At 50.4% G+C, this 18872-nt stretch overlaps 2 protein-coding genes across 4 annotated transcripts in view; one reads left to right on the top strand and one right to left on the bottom strand.

The window, feature by feature from the left end:
• The first annotated feature begins 741 nt into the window (after positions 1–741).
• Positions 742–10151, top strand: NAGK (N-acetylglucosamine kinase). 2 transcript variants are annotated; one of them, XM_064494405.1, is made up of 10 exons: positions 742–768; positions 2975–3059; positions 3214–3312; positions 4116–4257; positions 5056–5166; positions 5855–5967; positions 7423–7510; positions 8494–8591; positions 9097–9175; positions 9815–10151. In XM_064494405.1, exons 3-10 carry the CDS (start codon positions 3253–3255, stop codon positions 10003–10005), a joined length of 882 nt encoding a protein of 293 aa, XP_064350475.1. In that variant the 5' UTR covers positions 742–768; positions 2975–3059; positions 3214–3252; the 3' UTR covers positions 10006–10151. The 2 variants fall into 2 exon arrangements, with proteins under 2 accessions (XP_064350475.1, XP_010993677.1); XM_010995375.3 differs by lacking the exon at positions 742–768 and adding an exon at positions 826–1158.
• A 2863-nt stretch (positions 10152–13014) lies between these two features.
• The window catches only part of PAIP2B (poly(A) binding protein interacting protein 2B), a 36299-nt gene continuing 30441 nt past the window's right edge, over positions 13015–18872 (bottom strand). For both annotated transcript variants that reach the window (XM_010995376.3, XM_064494407.1), the window contains exon 4: positions 13015–18697. In XM_010995376.3, the coding sequence (XP_010993678.1) occupies positions 18641–18697 (57 nt within the window). In that variant the 3' untranslated portion in view covers positions 13015–18640. The remainder of the gene's footprint in view (positions 18698–18872) is intronic.

Below are 18872 nucleotides of genomic sequence, written 5' to 3'. Positions count from 1 at the left end.
GAAGTCAAGTCACAGTTATATTAAGTTTTTTGAGAGAGAAGGATGTACATTAAATGATGTACTATTGGCAGTTTACATAATCCAGATCTAAGCGCTACGTGACCCCCTTATCAAGAAGGAATGTAACCTTTAAGGAGCTCTCTTACTGATGCTAGGAGAATGTTGCTCTTTTGGTTGAGCAGGTGTTTCTGCCTTGGGAAGGTTTGCTCCATGCATAATGCAGATACACTATGCACAGTAGGAGGAAAAGAGGAAGCCAAAGAACAACTTTTTGTTTGTTTAAATTTTTGCCTGGCCAAAAAAATGTTTTATTTCACAAAGCATACCTGCTAGTTTGCCAAGCAGTCTATGTCTCTGCCAATATCCTCCACAAAGAACCAAACTTTTTTTGTAAGCGCGTAGTAAAAACACCGCTTCCTTCTCTGGTCTTACAAGAACAGCCTCCAGGGCTTTCCCCTTCCCCAGCCCACTTCTAGTTACTCCCGGTTACGCAGATTCACACGAGTGCAGAGTCAAGTCGGCCTGGGTGCTTGTGCGTGCACGTGTAACTGCCACTGACAGGCAGGTGCCGGGCTGAACAATGCAATAATGATTTAAGAGTCCCAGCGGCCCCCCAGCTTGCGTGCCCGGCTCCCCGACCTCACACACCGCTGGGGGGTCCAGCCGAGAGCGCGTCACTGTTTCACCCACAGTCTACGTGGCTCACAAGCATTGCGCACGCGCCAGACGGGGCTGCCAGCCACTTCCGGGCACTGATGGGGAGGGCAGGTCAGTGACGCGTCTAGCGGATGCGACCCGGGTACTGCTTTCTGGCTCCTCCGCTGGGGATCCCATATTCATCTCCAGAAGCGGGGCCCAGGAGGTGGGGAGGAGGTCCGGAGGAGCAGCTAAGCACCGCACTCACCCAGCCTGCCGGACTCACCCAGCCTGCCGGACTCGCCCGACCCGCTGCTCTGGGGCCGACGGCGGGCAGGGGCACCACGCCCCCGCGCAGGCGCAGTGGGCCTCAGCTGGACCGGCGGGGCGTTCACGTGACGCGGGGCGGTGCAGAGCGGGCTGGAGGGAGGGGAGCGCCGGCGGGAGGGAAGCGGACGGCGGGATCCGCGGCGGCGGAGGCGGTAGCAGCAGCATGGCCGCGCTCTACGGGGGTGTAGAGGGGTGAGTGCGGCCTCGAGGAGGGAGTCAGGGAGGGGCGCCTGGGAGGCGGCCTGGGCCGCTCCCTGGGCAGGGCGGAAGGAAGGCCGTGGCCAGGCCGGCAGGCTGGTGGCCTCCCGCCTCTGTCAGGGTTCGGCCACTTTGGGCTTTCGGGCTGCGGGGCCTCGTGGAGGAGTGTGTACACGCGAGGCGGTGCCCTCGCGCGCGCAGTCTTGTGATTTGCACGCACTGTGTGTGCCACGGCCACACCTCTGGGGGGGGACCTTTGTGTTTTGCGGCGGAACCACGCCCCCTTCTCCCACGGATGACCCACTCCTCCTGGCCCCGCTGAAGAAGCTCCTTTTTTGCATTCTTGCTCCCAGAGAGAGTTTTGCTGAACAGGTGTCAGGTGTGAAGTTGCTGGACTTGGGGAGAGCAGTGGGAGGGTGGTGGAATCCCGGACAAAGATCTTTGCCGGAGGGTACCTGGGAACTGAAGCTGGACGAGCCAGACTGCTGGCTTGTCCTGCTGCCAGAAGCCCTTCCATTCTTGCCGGCACTCCGGGCTCCTCACTCTAGATCCACCCTGTGTTATTCTTGCGTATTTCCTGCTCGGAAGCTTGTCTACTGGACTTTTTGATAGTAGCTCTTGCCCTCGGTATGACGGTGGGCTAGACTTTTGCCCTGTTTGCGCTTCAGTTACCTTATGTGTCAAGTCAGAAGAGGGATGAACAGAATGGTCGCCAAGTCCCTTGCCAGTGACAATATTTTGTGACTCTGGGTGTATCAAATCAGGGCATAATAGAGAGTGGCTGTTGTCTCAAGACAGGGCACTTTGAATCTAAGATTGGATTATTCCTAGGGCAGTCACATCTCACTGCTGACTCATGGACCCCAAAGTCTGTCTTTTTCACGTGCATTTTTATGATTGATCTCTCCTGCCCTGTATCTATTGCACTAAAAAAAAAGTACAGAAGTTTGCATTCATCCCTGTTCTATTCAGGTGTAAGGTATGACCCATTTTTCCAGCTTGTCAAGAGATTTTTTGGGACGATTAATCAGCTACCTCATGCATTAATTACTCCTTGCAACTTCTTGTCACCTGTGAGTTTGATCAGCAGGTCTTCTGTGTCCTCTTCTGATATTCCTGAAAGTACTGATCAATAAACATACGTTGCACCACCACAGCCCTCTGTCGAAACTACCATTTGCCCCAGTAATAAGCATTTGACCCTTTAGTTGCTTAAGCAGGTATTAACTCCCTGCCATCTGGTCACCATTTCTCACGAGAGTGTTTTGAAGACCTTGGCAGCTGGAGCTGCAAAAGGCAGCCTTTGGTTTTGTGAAAGAAGCAGAGAGACGTGCCATTCTTTTCAGTCACATTTACTGAGGGTTGCATGTGCCATTCATGCAGGTAAATAAATGATCCAGAGCTTTACCCAGTGGAGTTTGTAGTCTAGAGAGAGGCGCACAGTAAAGCAGCTTAACACACTTTTAATACAGAGGAGTTCGTAGGGGCACTGACATGGCTGAACTAATGGAGCTTTGGTGGAGGGCCACACATCAGAGGTTTCAAGGACTGGGTGATATATGAGTAGAGTCTTGCAGGATAAGTGGGACACCCCCAAGGGAGGCTGAACGGGAAATGTGTTTCAGAAATCCAAGAACACAGCAAACGCCAAACTGCAGAGGAGGTGGCAACTGGGCATTTGGGAATGGTGGCTGGGTTTGCTGAAGCTGTCTCCATCACATTGGGCTCTGCCTGTGACCAGGACTGCACAAGCTTAGCTGTGTCTGCAGGTTTTTCTGAGCAAGACTGAGTGCCCCCTTGTGTTCTGTAGGGGAGGCACACGGTCCAAGGTCCTTTTACTCTCAGAGGATGGGCAGATCCTGGCAGAAGCGGATGGACTCAGCACAAACCACTGGGTAAAGGCCACACTGAGGGAACCGGTGGGCTTGATTGTGGTTTTAGTCTCTGTAGTTCCTGTTAAGGTGGTGGCTGGGGGCTCATTAGCAGCTCATAGGGGCAACACAGGTCATGCGAGCCTTTGTAACTCTTCCTTCCCTTGATCGGGGCCAGCTGATCGGGACAGACAAGTGTGTGGAGAGGATCAACGAGATGGTGAACAGGGCCAAACGGAAAGCAGGGGTGGATCCTCTGGTACCTCTACGAAGCTTGGTGAGTCCTGGTAGAGCTTGGGAATGAGATCACAGCAGCACTGAGACAGTGAGTTTGCACTGGATGAGTCTGATGACTGCAGAAGGAAAGGCCTTGAGGGCCTAGTCTCTGGTCTAGAAACTCACCTCATCTCGTGCATTCTTGTGGCTCCAGTTGCCACCTACAAGCCACATGGATTGGAAGAGCACAGGGCTTTGGAGAGCCACTGAGATCTTGGTTTGAATCTTTGTCACTCAACACCTATGTGACCCTAAGCAGGTTACTTACCTTCTCTAAGCCTCAGTTTCCTCATTTGGAAAATGCAGATAACAGTAGCTACCTCAGAGTTGCTGGGGAAGTAAAATGACATGGTACATCCCAAAATGGTTTGCAGGGACCCTGGCCCATAAGCTCCGATGAATGTTAGCCATTATTCCTAGCTCAGCCCATTCTCCCGAGTTGCTGTAGCTCCGGCTACTGCCGGGACACCCTCAGTGAGATGTCCTGCAGGCACAGCCAGACCCTGTGTATTCTGGACCAAGCTTCTCTCCCCTCAGCTTGCTCCTCTGCCTGATTTTTTTTGTTAAGGGCGCTACTGTCCTCTCCAGCTCCAAATCTGGCCGTGTCGAATCCTTTCTCTTGTCCATCCTCAGTCCAGGTTCTTGCCTTCTGATGAGTCACTGTGTGGGGTGGAAGGACCCGGGCCGCATGAGCAGGGTATGCCCCGATGTAGAAAGCAGGGGGCAGACATCAGAAGGGGAGGGGGTTGAGAAAGGAGCTGGGTCTGGGGCCCTGCTTGCTCGCTCACCTCCCGCGTGGCCTAGGGCCTATCCTTGAGCGGTGGGGATCAGGAGGACGCGGTGAGGATCCTGATGGAGGAGCTGAGGGACCGATTTCCTTACCTGAGTGAAAGCTACTTAATCACCACCGACGCAGCCGGCTCCATCGCCACAGCCACGCCGGATGGTGAGGAGGTGGAGGGAGGGGTGAGGTTGAGAAGTGGTTTTCTTGGGGGAAGAAGCCCCTTAGGTTTAGCTGGCAGAACCTGACTTGCAAATACCTGGAAGGCAGCCTCAGTCATACCTCCCACTCCTCTCATTAGCTGAAGTTGGCCAGAGCAGGGACTGGGCAGGAGGAAGGAGGGCAGGAAGGGCATCTTGATGGGAAGCAGAGAATGGAGTCCAGCATAAAACTCCATTCCAGAGGAGGACGCCCCAGGCAGTGGAGTGATGAAGCTGGCTAGGGAAAGCAGCAAGTGTGGAAAAGAAAATGGGAGGAAGTGTGATGGCAGCGCAGAAGGGGATGGCATTGTGAGACTGGCGTTTGAATCTCAGCTCCCATTTTACCAGCTGTACGATCTTGGAGAAGTTACGAAACTCTCTGAGTTTCAATTTCCTCATCCATGAGATGGGGGTAATTAGATTCATAAGGTGGGTCAGGGCATTGAATGAATGTGAAAAGAGTCTAGCACAATCCTGGCACATGGCAGGGACTCAGTTAAGCAGGGAGTCACTTGAAGGCTGGCTGGGCAAGGAGACAGACTCGTGTTCCTTGTTCCCCAAAAAGGGCTGTATGTGATTGGGGTTTCTCTGAGACCCAGGCCCTCCTCCTTCAGGCAGGAAAATAGCTGGGCTGGGTTTTCTCTGCAAAACTGGGTGGTGATCGCTTTGCTTGGGGCTGGTGTCTGTCCTGTCGTCCCTCAGTCGGAAGCTCTGTGCTCTGCAGGGCCTCGGCCGCGCTGAGTGTCCCGTGCCCTTTCCCCAGGTGGGATCGTGCTCATCTCAGGGACAGGCTCCAACTGCAGGCTCATCAATCCCGACGGCTCTGAGAGCGGCTGCGGCGGCTGGGGCCACATGATGGGAGACGAGGGCTCAGGTGAGTGCACGCCGACTGGGCTGGCTCAGGGTCCTGGACCCTTCCCTCCCTGCAGCTCCCCATCTTCCTCTCGCCGCCTCCCCTTGGCCTGCCGACGCCTGGGGGCTCTCTGGGACACCTCCTGAATCTGAGGGCAGGGTAATGACTGGGATCATGGAGATGGAGCTGTGGGACTCCTGGCTGGCCTTGGTCTTCAGCAGCGATTTGCACCCAGGACTCAAGAGCCATGCCTCAGCCTAATGGCTGTTGCCTACCTGTGCTGACTGTTGGAGTCCTTAGGAAGGACCTGACACTACGAAGGTTAAGGCTGTAGCCGTACCAGTCTGCTCATGGGAAGGAGGGATGGAAGCTCCCACCACCACCTCTATATGGGTAGCAGGTGTACGTTTGCATAAGGGCCCTTAGGGCCCTGCTCCTGGCAGTGACCGTGGTGGTTTGTGTGATAGCTGACTGACCGTGTCTGTCTGCGGGGGTAGGAGCTGGTGTGACCCAGCTTCACCTGTTCTGTCTTCCCCCTCCAGCTTTCCATCATGTGGGTCAGTCAGATACAGTTTAGTTAGAGGACCCCAGGCTGGGAATCGGGGCACCTAATTCTCTGTAATACCCAACCCTGTCTAGGTCTGAGTTCCCTTCCCTGTGAGCTTGGGGAGATTGCCCCCATCTTCTTAGCCCTCTCTGCTCTCTGCAGCCTACTGGATTGCACACCAAGCAGTGAAAATAGTGTTTGACTCCATCGACAACCTAGAGGCGGCTCCGCATGACATTGGCTATGTCAAACAGGCCATGTTCAACTACTTCCAGGTACTTCCCCTGCCCCCTGGTAAACGTGCACACCTGGGATAGGGCTGTGGGAGACTGTGCAGGGGTGAACGCAGGAGAGGGGCTGGGTGAGCCAGAGGGAGGTCGGGGTGAGTTGTGGGTCAGAGCTGGAGGATGGAGAAGTCATAGGTGAGGACAGGATTCAGAATGAGGCAGGTGGTGCATTCCAGGAGGGTTCCAGGCATGAGGAGGGGGTAGGGTAGGGACAAGCTAGACTTCACTCTTGGGCAGCGAGACTCTGCTGAGAGGTGAAGGCAGGTGCCATTTTAGGCTGGAATGGGAAGGGCGGGGTGAGATCGGGGGCGGTGCACACAGACACAGGGACAGCGGGGAAAGTCAACAGATGTGTTGGACAGTGAGCTGCCTCTGACCTGCACAGGCCACGGAGGAGAGCGCATTCAGGAAATGGGCGGGGAGGGTTCTTGGGAAGGTACAGCCTCCTACCCCAGGCATCAGGGACTGACCGCCCTTCTTGGTTTGGGCTGTGCTCATTTGTAGTGGATTAGGAAACAGCTGCCTGGAGCTGAAGCAGAGGTGAAAGGTGGGAGAGGAGAAGGGAGGTAAATTTATCTGATAGACGTCTCTCTGGACGAGGGCCACTTAGGTGAGCTGGGGCCAGGGTCAAGGAAGAGTAGAGATGCTGGAAAGAAGGACCTGTATTGTCAAGGCTTAGGGATTGACGATTGAAGAGGAACTCTGGCTTGGGCCAAGGTAAGGAGTATGGAGGGGCCAGGAAGAGAAATCACTTCTCATGGCAGTTGCTGTGGGAAGTGGAGTTAAGCAACAGATTGGTTCCAAGCTCCACTGACATGTCTGCTAGTCCCTCTCTTATCCTTTAGTCATTCTCATTAGGTCGTTACAAAGGTTGAATGACACAGTGTGTATAACATGCTTAGTACGTTGCCGTAAATGCTCACAATTTAGCCCCCACCCCCTCTTCCTTCCATTTTGCCGGGGGATCTCTGGTTCCTCAGGACCTTCAGAGGTGTTACAGGGGTGTAAGCTGGTTGAGGAAGAAGATAGATCTTGTGGTCAAATAAGAGGGGAGAAACAAATCAATTTCCTGGTTAGGACTTCTCGGAGCCCTTGATCTGCCCTGTGACTCTCTTTAAGAGAGGGGTGCAGTGTGCGGTGTCCTTAGATTCCTTCGGCCCAAGAAATCTTTTCAAGAGCTCCTCGGGGAACTACAGAATACTCTGGTGGGCACAGATGTGTGTTCTATGTTGCGTCCAAGCTAACCTCTAAAGAGCAGCAGGGTCCATGTTGGGGAAAACGGACCTTTCTCAAATGAGAAATCTCAAATCCTTGGACTCTCTAGAGCGTAAACATTTCCCCAGCTTTTCAAACAGTAGAGATATCGGCAAGGCCAACTGGGTGGGCACACTGGGGGTCTTCCTTTGCTGCTGCTGACTGTCTTGTGCCCTTTCTGCCTCTCAGGTGCCAGATCGGCTAGGAATTCTCACCCACCTGTACAGAGACTTTGATAAATGCAGGTTTGCTGGCTTTTGCCGGAAAGTTGCAGAAGGTACTGGAGGTGGGGCAGGGCTTTATCTGGTTTTGTTCTGCAAAGACCTCCCCAATTGGAGGGTGGAGTAGGGGTCACATGGGGATTGGAAGCCAATTTCCCTTTGTCCAGGTGACCTGTTTTCTGCCACCATGGGCCTTGGTACTGGTGGGCCTTGGGGTGGAGGCAGGACACACAGGTTGTAATGACAATTGCTTTATGTAACCTGGTCCTTTTGACAGCTGTCATGGCTTGTGCAGGCTGTGTGTCTGTTTCTGAGAAACGTATGAGGCTGTTGTCCTTTGGGCAAATCTATAACTTGCTTTTTTAACCGATGATACCCACAGAACTAGGGGATCCCGGACAGGCGAGGCGTGTTTGGCTGGGTATCAGGAGAAGCTGAACCACAGGGCATGTTTGTTTGCACATTTCTTTCTCCATTATACAGCCCACACTCCCTTCATTTGGATTCCTGAAGCCTCGGGGAATTGTAGGTCCCTCTGAGATCTGCTGGTCTGAGGCCCCTTCAGAGCAGAGCAAGGAGGGGGCTGGGCTGACCACCAGCAGACTGTTAGAGGCGGGTGGGGGGCCCCGACAGGAGTACCGGCCAGCTGCTCAGGTAGGGTCCTGGGGCCCCAGAGCTGAGAGACCTTCAGGGACCGACTGAAGAACTCAGTGTGAGTTGGAGTACAGACCTCCAGTGCCAGTGTGCCCCCTAGGGGGGCTCCCCTTCTCAAGTGCCTGGAATGAGCCACCTCTGTACAGGGCACCCTTCCTAGGTGGAAATTCCTGGTGGGGGCCGAGGGAGTAAGGACAAGGGGCAGCTTTGGAGGCTGGCTTAGCCCCGTGCCATGCCGTGAGCATCTGTTCCTGATTCAGACCTTGGCTGCCTCTCGGTACTCCTACCTCCCACTGTTGCTGCCCTGCAGCAGAGAGAGAGAGAGTAACTGAGGACCAGTGGCTCCCCATATGTTCACCAGCTCTGTTCCCTCCTCCCTACCCAGGTGCTCAGCAGGGAGACCCCCTCTCCCGGTATATCTTCAGGAAGGCTGGGGAGATGCTGGGCAGACACGTGGTGGCAGTGTTGCCTGAGATTGACCCGGTGAGTTGAGGTGGGAAATGAGGGGTGGGGAGCTGCTGGGCCAGATTTGACCCTTCCCCATTAGGGGTGAGACTTTCCCATAAAACTGTGTAAATGGGATATAATTTGAAAGGAACTCTGGGTATGAGAAAACATCTGTGGGAAGTGTGTAACAGAGAAGTGCTTGGGTTCAGTGCCTCCCCTCTGGCTGGTCCCAGGCCAGTATACATAGAGTCAGTTGTTCAATGTGGTGAATGCGCTGCACCCTTTCTTTCAGTCCTGCTTCTGTCTGTTTCCCTCCCTTCTCTTTCCTTCCTCTGTTGTTGCTTAACCCCCTTTTTCCTTTCCCTTCTCTCCCTCACATTTATGACTCTCCCTATTTTCTACCCTTTATTCTTGACTCCATCTCCTGGTCCCTGGCTAGAGGGGAGGAATTGGGCTAGAGTGGGCTGGTCTTAAGAAACTCCCCACTTTGGCACTGGAGAGGCTCAGTTGCCCCCAATCTCCATTTCTGCTCTCTGCCCAGGTCTTGTTCCAGGGTGAGATTGGCCTCCCCATCCTGTGTGTGGGCTCTGTGTGGAAGAGCTGGGATCTGCTGAAGGAAGGTGAGAAGAGGTGGGGGCAGGTGGGGATGGGCAAGGGTGAGGGGTGGGGCTGGGAAGGAGGTGGCCTGGGAGAACTGGGGCAGGGAGGACTTGGTTACCTGGGCACTGAGGCCTGGACAGGCCACTGAAGTCTCAAACCAAGACCCTCAAACTTCACTTTTCCAGGGAGCCCTTTTACAACATCCCATCCAGCTTCCTTGAAGTCACAAAAAGGTCTTTTTTCCCAAAGAATATATTAAATAAGCATCACCTTTTAAAAATTAAAGACAAATGTAACTTTGGAAGTCGGAGCTTCTGACCAGTATGTGGCAACATCCTCATCACCATAATCCTGGCCAGAAGGAAAGAAATGTGCTGTCCGCACCTTTGCAGCTTGTTTTGGGTGGCTGTGTGGTTCCCATTAGACATTCTGAAGTAGCTCAAAGGCCTCTGATGCTCCCTTGGAGCCCTTGAGTGGCACTGGGTGCTGGGGCCCCACAGCTGTCCCTGGGCTCCCACACCTGGTGCGCCATCCGTTAGGGATTTGGCATGTGGGACCTCCATGCAAAGCCTCAGGGCCTGGGCCTCTTCTTTCCCTCCCTCTTCATCCCCACCTTCTCCCTGGTCTCTCATCTCCGCCCTCTGTGTTCTTTCCTGCAGGTTTCCTTTTGGCGCTGACCCAGGGCAGAGAGATCCAGGCTCAGAACTCCTTCTCCAGCTTCACCCTGATGAAGCTGCGGCACTCCTCCGCCCTGGGCGGGGCCAGCCTGGGGGCCAGGCACATCGGGCACCTGCTCCCCATGGACTACAGCGTCAATGCCATTGCCTTCTACTCCTACACCTTCTCCTAGGGGGCTGGCCCTGGCTCCACCCCCTCCAAGCCCAGTGGACATTGGGTGCTGGAAGGGAAGGGAGGAGGCTCTTTCTTTTTTTCCTTTTTAAAAAAAAAAAAAAAACACATATAGAAGAAAATAAACGCACTTTACCCACTCCCCAATTGGATGGTGTTATCAGGCACACATGCTGTGTACAGCCTCAGCTCACCTGCCAGGAGGTTATCCCAGAGGGCTCAGAAATGGTTTTAGCTCAGGGTTTAAAGCCCCACTCGAGGTGCTTGGCCTGTGGTCGCAGTCTGCTCGCCCAGCAGCCAGGCAGGTCATTTATGTGTGTGCTGCCCCCCCCACATTAGCATACTCCTATGCCGTGTGGCTGCCACTTCACCTGTGATCTCAGTTTTCCCCTGTCCAAGTGGGTAAAGATCCCTGCCTGACCATCTTTAGTGAAACCAAGTGTTCTCCATGCAACATCCCCAGAAGTAACCTTAGACACAGCACACCCTGTCTTCATAGTCCCAGTAGGATTTTGGGGATGGTACAATTCTAATCTGGGAGAATTTTTACCTCACTGGATTTGGTACTTAGAGGTAAACGGCACATTGTGCAGTTTTTCTGCATGAATGAGTTCTTAAGAGGTTATGAGGATGGCTGAGGTCCCAGAAGGCCAACTAGACACAAATGGGTGGTCTACCTATTCCTGGAGACTGCTGGCCTGGCTCTGGTTACAGGATGACAACTTTGCATTTGTTGTGTGGCACCGGAAATGACGAACGTCAGTGGAAAGCAGATAGGATTCCTGTCCTGTGGATATTGTAGTTTGATCAGTAAAGACAAGCCCGGGGCTTCCTGTTCTGCCTGTGCTGCTGGGTGAAGACTGAACACAGTCTTGACCCACAGCGGCTGCCTCTCCGGGTGTTCAGAGTGGAAGCTGTTACAAGGCATGGATTGTGTCCTAAACATCAGTTCTCAAGCTTCTGTGCATCAGTTATTCACAGACTTGTTTTAAACTCTGATCTTCATTTTTTTCCCCCTTTTGTAAGGTGTCTGATTCAGTAGATCGAGGATGAGATGAGATGGGAAATTGTCATTTCTGCTAAATAACCTTGGGTCATTTCTGCTGCAGAGGTCCACGATCTGCACTTGGGGGAGCTCTACCCGGTAACTTTGGAGTTCTGATTCAGCTCTTGAATACCCGTTTCCCAAGTCAAATGACACTGTTCTTTCACTGTGTACAACAGAACGGTGGTGGCTCTCATCCCGTCAGCTCTAGCTCAACACAGCAATAAGAACTCAAGCCATGTCCCTTCCTGGGGGACAGTCAGCCCTCTTCACATCTAGGTGTGGTCCCAACAGCTGGGGGCCAGCTATCAGCGAATCCCCAGTACATCATATGGTGAATAGCTTGCAAAGAACAGGGACCCAGCAGAGGGGCCTCGACAGGATCTGACAGTCCTAAGAACACTTTACTAATGAGTGGCCTCAAGACCAGGATCAAGCAGTAGTTTGGATTTAGAATCTAAAACTGTATGAGTTTATAAATAAGAGACATCTGTTCTTCAGGATACAACCATCACTTCCTTACCATTGCCTAGCCTCTGCTGTTCCAGTTGGACGGGAGGTTTAGAGCACAGCAAGGAGCACATCATGACGGATTTTTAATGCCAACATGTAAGTGTTGACTAAACGTTAGTTGGAAAAACGAAGGCGGTATTAACGTGCACAAGGTCAGATGTGTTCCCAGTTCCCATGACCAAAGGAGATGTGAAGAGTTGGCTTTTTCTCCAACTAGTCAGGCTCCATTACACGGAGGTTGCAATGCATAAAGCGATATTTGATGAGATTCTCTCCCTTTAATTTAAAATGTATAACCTCCTTCCCTATAAGATACCAGGAACAATGAAAAGGATGCCGTACTGCCCAGGCGCTGGATATATGATTCATATCTGAGCTTTAACAGCCTTTGGACAAGGCAGGAGAGCTTGGAGCAAGAACAGGACTTGAAGAGGCCAGCGCTGCCTTAATCTACCTGTGTGATCTCGTGGACGGCACAGCCTCGTCTGTACCATTCAGCAAACATTCACTGCATGTCTTCTAGCTGTGATGAGTGCTCTAAGAATTTTTAATCTAAGGATGAAAAATGAGTGTACCCTTACACCTTACACCAACAGAAAGTGGTTGAAAATTTAAGGAACTGCACAGTTTACAGTATCTGCACTTTTCTGTAGTATATTATACTTAAGTTTAATGACAATTTTAAATGAATGAATACCCCATTCACTTCAAGGCTGTGACCAATCCAGGCCCTGTATAAATAGAACTATAGCTGTAAACAGGCAAGTGAGCTCAGAATTTTTTAAAACCTGATTGTAGGAAAAAGGCAAAGAAAAGACAGCACTCAAAGCAAAACCCATGGGCTACGGTCTAGTCCTGTGATCTTTTTAACATATAATAAAGCCGAGCACGGATGATGTCTGCTTGTTAACCCCTGCAGCCCTGGCCCCTAGGACAGTGCTTGGTACCTAGCAGGTGCTCAGACGTGTTGAGTGGTTGAAAGGCAGATATAGAACCCCTTTGTTTTCTAGACAGGAGTCAGTTTTGCCCAGCAATAGGAAAATGACAGCTACCCAATTTCCCTTCAAGCCCAAGGATTTCCTGTTACCACCTCTGTTCAATGCTACACACATTATTGCCACAGTTACTACCATGGATTGAGTGTCTATTATATGCGACCCAGGAGTCTGAAATTAAATTCAGCCTAATTTTCACAATAACCCCAGGAGGAAGGTGTTACACCATCACAAATAAACAGGTTCAGGCCAAAGGCACAAAGTAGTGGAGGTGGGATTCAATCAGGCCTGTGACTTCCAAGACAATGCTTTTACTACTTTGTAACACTATTTACAATGGAGAATTACACAACTAAAACTGATCTACATTGAGACAAAAACCAAACAAAACACACACCATACACCCGCTGTAATAGAAGGATCCAACTGTAGGAAAAAGGGTACCACTGCCAGCAAATGTATTTTATTCTCATTTTAATGAGATTTTCAACAGCTGCCATTTGGTTTGTGTAGCAAATTTTTTAAAAAGTAACTTTTTTCCATTTTTGATATTTTTATGAAAATCATTTTCTTCAGTTTTAAAGCCCTGTCCCTCCCCCAAAGAAGTATTAATAACTACCATGTAATGTTTACTTAGGAAAAGAAAAAAAAAGGAACAGAAAGAGCTTTTAAAAACTTGAGAAACAGGGATAAAGGTCCAAAGCCCCGCCCCGGGCCCGCTGGACGTGCTCAGCTGCAGGCACCGGCCACACTTTACTCTCCACGCCGGCAGATGCGTGGGCCATACACAAACCCTCTGGGGACCCCTTGTACCACAAAGTCCACTCCCCTTCTCCTCTTGACCTTCTCTGCTGGCTGCCCTCTTTCCTTCCAAATCGGTCCAACAAAGGCAGCACGATCTTTAATACAGGTTCAGCTTTGTAACGGAGAAGGCACTGCATTGAGAAAGTTCAGAGATTCCCCCATCCAGTCGGGGAGGAAAAAATATCCAACACAGTACTGATGGTTTCACTTTCTTGTCCGCTCAAACACATGCTTGTACTTACTAAACTGTCAGATGCTTCGGAAGCCCTGACGTGTAGACGGCACAGGAGTTTCATATAAAAAAGAAGTTGCAAAATTATTATAAAAATTTCTGCAGCAGTTCAGGCCCCAGAAGCTTCAGGTGGAGATTCTGATGACAAAGCTGGTTCTGATAAGCCGTTCCTCTGACATGCACAGCCGCTTCCCCGTGAGTCCTGTGTTCTGAGGGTTCCATTTAGACCACAAGAGGTTGAAATCCAAGTTTAAAAGACTCTCTGCTGACAAACTGGTAATATCCACCAATGGAATATTATTCAGCAGTAAAAAAGGAACGGACTACTAATACAAGCTTTATGTCATGGGTGAACCTCGAAAATACACTCAGTGACAAAAGCCAGATCCAAGAGACTATATTTTGTATGTTTCCATTGAGGTGATGCCCAGAAAAGGCAAATTTACAGAGATTAGTGGTTGCCTAGAGCTAGGAACAGGTATTATCATGTAAATAGACATGAAGGATCTTATTGAGGGAGATAAAAATGTTCTAAAACTGAGAACTGTATAGCTGCACCACTCAAGAAAGTTACTAAAATCAGTGAATTGTACACTTGAAATGGGTGAATTTTATGATATGTAAAACATGCCTCAATAAAGTTGTTTAAAAAAAATAATAAAGTCCTTGCCTCCCAAATGATCCATCAAGCATTAAACACTTCTGCAGGCTCCCAACCAACAGGACAGTATTATCAGTGTTGAGTTAGAGTGAAAACGCTGTACTAGCTCATAGTACACAGCTTAGAGTGTTCTTCATTAGTTACAATGTTAAAAGTAGCCAGTCAGAAGGTAGGATTGGGGAGGAAAGGTCAGCAGACCTCACAAATGACTCCTAGTAACAAAATCTAAGGGGGCTTTTTCTTTCAGAATAAAGATGATGCATCTGTCCCTTTGTCGATTTCTCTTCTGTCCCCCCGGGGACAGGGTGGTGAGTCTCTTGGCAGCATCCTGTAGAGATCAGTGTACTCAGCTATCCTATTTGTATGACCCCCCACCCCCACCCCCGAAGTCTAGACTGAGGACAGCAGAAGGTGCTGGGCAATGAGGCAGGAGGCCAAGTAGCCAGCAGGGCAGTTGAGTGTTTCCTTGGGTCAGCCTCCTATTCCCCTGTCCTTTGTCACTAATTGCAGCTTCAAGATGGGAGAAACAAAAACAAAATTAAAAACAAAGGGGCAAAAAAAAGCCCTTTCAAAATTGTAACTAACCAAGCCTACGGATGAAATTCACAAGGCAGCAGAGCAGTGGCTGCAGAAAAGTACTCTGTGTACCACACAGGGACCAGAAGGACTAATGGTCTCTGTGGGCAATGAGGGGGGAAATGACTCACGTGGGGAACTGTGGGCAGAGGCAGGAGGAAATCAAGTTTCCTGATAGCTCTGGGTCCCGACCAGATCCAGGTCAATCCTTCTGTTCTCTCCACCCGTTTCCCAAACTAAAGAGATCTGCAATTATCCTGGAGGACAGTGGCTGTGCAGTCTTCCAGGCGCACACCTCCAAACCTTGGTCAAATCTGTCAGGCCTCTGCCTGAGCCCACCCCCCAACATCACCGAAACTAAGCAACATTATTAACCTGTGATGCCAGGATGTTTATCAAAGAACACTTGCTACCCCCAGTCTCAGCGGTGTTGGCTCCTGGGCTCCTGATGTTTATACAGACATGGGTTTTGCAGCGGCACAAACACAAGAAGATTCAGTCAAGGTGTTTCCTTTGGCTACTTCTTCACACAACTTTCCTCTCTGACGTTATATTAATTTCTACTCTGAGGTCACAGGGTTTGACTGACATCCTTACTTCCCAACCTCTTCAAAAATCAAGACAAAATTTTGACATTATAGCAATGCACAACTTGAAAAATGGTGATTGCTTCACTAAAAACATTTTTAAAGCCACCCTTAGCATTAGAACCCTAATTAAAGAGATGCTGGCTGTTTTGGCTTTGGGAACTAGAGGTGTTGGTAAGGTTCAGCCTTTTCCTAATGATCTTTTTGGGTATGACTTTGTATGATCCCCAAAAGTCAACTGCTGCAGTCAGAAACTGGTCCAAAGACCCACAGCTGTAGGTCTCAGGCCTAGGCTGCATCCATCAAGCTTTCTGCTACAGTTCAAAGGCCATTTCCTTTTTTTTTTTTCCCTCTGGAAGACCAAGAGATAAAATAATTTTCATTTTGGAGTCTCAGAGTGCAGTAAACACAAAAATAAGAAATCAATCACTAATAAACTGACACTGGGACCAGCCAGAATTGGCAATTGTTAAAAATACATATTCGGTTTCTATACTTAAACTTCTAGTTGCCAATAAAAACAGCTTAAACTGTAGTGGCTTAAACTCAACATCAAAGGGGTCACTTGCAATACCAGTCACCCTTAAAGGGTCAGGTGTCTAGCCTGCCTTGCACCCAGAACCTCTCCGATGAGGAAAAGTCCGAGACAGAGGTTCCCAGCCTTTCTGAGTGAAGAGCCAACAAGACCCGCACGTATTTTCTGCTGAGAAGCTGGCAAACTCTGACTGTAGCTGAGCCTGTGGTCTGGGTGACAACTGTGCTCCCACCTCATAACGTAAAATAGAAGGAGAAAAGAGTAGGCTTAAAGAGGAACCGTTGGAAGTACAAACCCATGTGTTCAAAAGGGGGGCACACTGCTAGCTGCTTTCTGATTCTGAAGTCAGCACGCTGGTTCTGCACAGGACTGGGAAGCCCAGCCCTCAGGCTCCACTGCTCGTCCAGCAGGAAGCTTTCTTCGTCCTGACCAAACATGCCTTGTGAAACCGGGCTGAAGACTGACATCCAAGCCGAAACCCCACAGCAGGTGGAAAGACAAGCCCTGTGGACTGCACCTCACACCTTCGCTTATCCTGGTGTCGGAAGAGCAAGCCTTCTTCAGGATGAAGGAACGGCTTAATCTGGACCCCTCTAGGACTTCTCAGACCAGGAGCCACACAAGAATGCACAATGCTGTCTGTGATGGAAGACACCACCGGCTGGAAAACGCCTCTTTCTGCAATCCCGACACACTTCCAGCAGCCTTTAGAATTCTGAGCTTGGACGAGTGAATGGAGATGGGAGGAGGAAAAGCCACCCCCGCAGGGAGAGGCCTCTGCCTGCACTTCCAAGGCCCTCTCCTTATTAAAGGTAACAACTCCAGCTGAAAGCTGCACTGGAATTAAGATGTTTCTTTATTTGTAGCCCTCCCTGAAAACGAGTTACGAGTTTCACTCTCTTGATGTAGAGGCTTTGGGAATTCATAAGCACACCCGGCAATACCAGCTCCCTCCCTAAGCTACTTCCCTGTGACCTGTGACCTCACAAGGAGGGCATCTTTCAAATGACACCATCCTACAGACTTGAATGAGGGAATGATGTGGGTTCATATTTTCAATCCGACATTAGCCTGTGGCCGTTCAAAGAGTCAACAAGGGAGCTCATAAGAAAAAGGACAAATTCTGAAGCTTTCCAAACCCTAGTCTTTTCCTTTCAACCTCTGTCCCACATCCACATACTGTATTTACAGACTTTGTTTCAAGTTACACCATCTTTTCCTGACAGGCCGATCACACGGCGGCGGCAGCAGCCATACAGAAGCCGCTGTCCTTCTCAGGCCCCTGCGAGGACGGGCAGGACTGGATGCGTTCTTTCAGCTCTGACTCTGCTGCTGACACCTCTATCACACAAAAGCAGCTCCTAGCGCCCGGTTTAGTTCCTCACGAGTACTAACAACCAAAAACCCCTGTGACTCGTAGGCAGGAAAGAACGTACCCAGAACGTCCAACCAGGAAAACTCAAAAAGCTTCGGTGTGTGGGAACAGCAAAACTCTCTAACTGCTAAAGCTGTCCCAGTGGGTCACAGGGCCACAGGGTCAGGCGGGGCTCATTCTCCTGGGCTTTTGTGTAGTTATTCTGCACAATTCTGTAAGGTGGGGAGAAGCATCCAACGTGTAAACTGAGCTTCTTGTTAGTGTCTTGAAAAATACATTTACTTGTACAAGTGCATAAACCTTTCTAAGGATACCAGGCGAACCAACTCATCATGAGGCTGGAAAAAACCTGTCAAAATAAACTTAAGCTCCAACTAGCAGGATTCAGAGATGACTTCTCCAGGCTGAAGCTGACGGCCAGCACAGCACACCTCTCCTATACCTTTGGCAACAACATCTTTTCTTAAAAACAAAGTAGGGCTGGTGTGGAAAGGAGACAGGGGACCGGACAACATGAGGGATGAAGTGGCAAACCCACCCCCGTGCTCTTTTACCTTGTAAGTGATGAGTCTGATGGTAGCTGGAATCAGAGGCTTAAGAGCAGGCCAGCAGCAACTGAATGACCCAAGTGATAATCACCGGCCCAGTCCTCTCCTTCGGATTTACAGCGTTCACCTACCATAAATGGGTGCTTCACTAACCATCCGAAGTACCAGTAAGGCAGCGCTTTAAGCCTGGGCCTTCCTGAATGGGTTTCAGGGCAGGGAGGCACAGGCTCAGCAGGCCATGGCAATCCCAGTTCATCGCAGGAAATCCCACGGGGTCGGGGAGCTGCTTTCTCTGGTTCCAACACCTGCTTCTCCCGCTCATCCCTCTCGCCACCCAGACTCAACAAGTAGTTCTGCAGGTGTTCAACGCCCTTGGTAGTAAGCTTACAGCAGGGTGAGAAGGGCATTCTTAAATTAAACACCTGGGCTTTCTTGGTCAGCTTATTTTGCTTCAACACACACAGTAGAACATTCCTGATGAAGGGGGAAAGAAGACTGCAATTTCCTTAAGTCAAAAAGCTAATAACAGTAATAGGAAATTGCTCTGAATGAAATCAGTAGAACAAAAGAGCAATACTCAGAGGCTTGTAGAGTCAGACTGAGCGCATTGGTTAACTCTAGTCACAGTGTCAAGTTAAACCACTGTTCCCCTTCCCCGCTGCGCACCCCTTGCCCACCCCATCCCTCTCTTCAGCTCTGCCGTTTTGTGCAGCACTGTCCCCAGATGTGGGGACATACAAGTCCTCCTCAAAGCTTTCTTCCAGCTCAGTACTTCACTCCTGGAATAAATTCCTTGGCATCCGGATTCAGGTTACTTTTGCTCTGAAATAAGAACCAAGAGATAATAAATCCCAAGGCAAGCTGCACTTTCAAACTTATTTTCTTCCTGCTTCCAGTATTACCAGTACCTTCCTGTCTGCTTTAAGGAGAGGGAAAAAAAAAAAATTCCCTGCAACTCCGGCTGTCACTGCTGGGATGCTCTCAGTGGCTCCTACGT

Source organism: Camelus dromedarius, chromosome 15 (assembly GCF_036321535.1).
Source record: "Camelus dromedarius isolate mCamDro1 chromosome 15, mCamDro1.pat, whole genome shotgun sequence".
NCBI lineage: Eukaryota > Metazoa > Chordata > Mammalia > Artiodactyla > Camelidae > Camelus > Camelus dromedarius.
The sequence above is the reverse complement of the archived record's forward strand: the minus strand, read 5'-3'. Positions and strand labels throughout refer to the sequence as shown.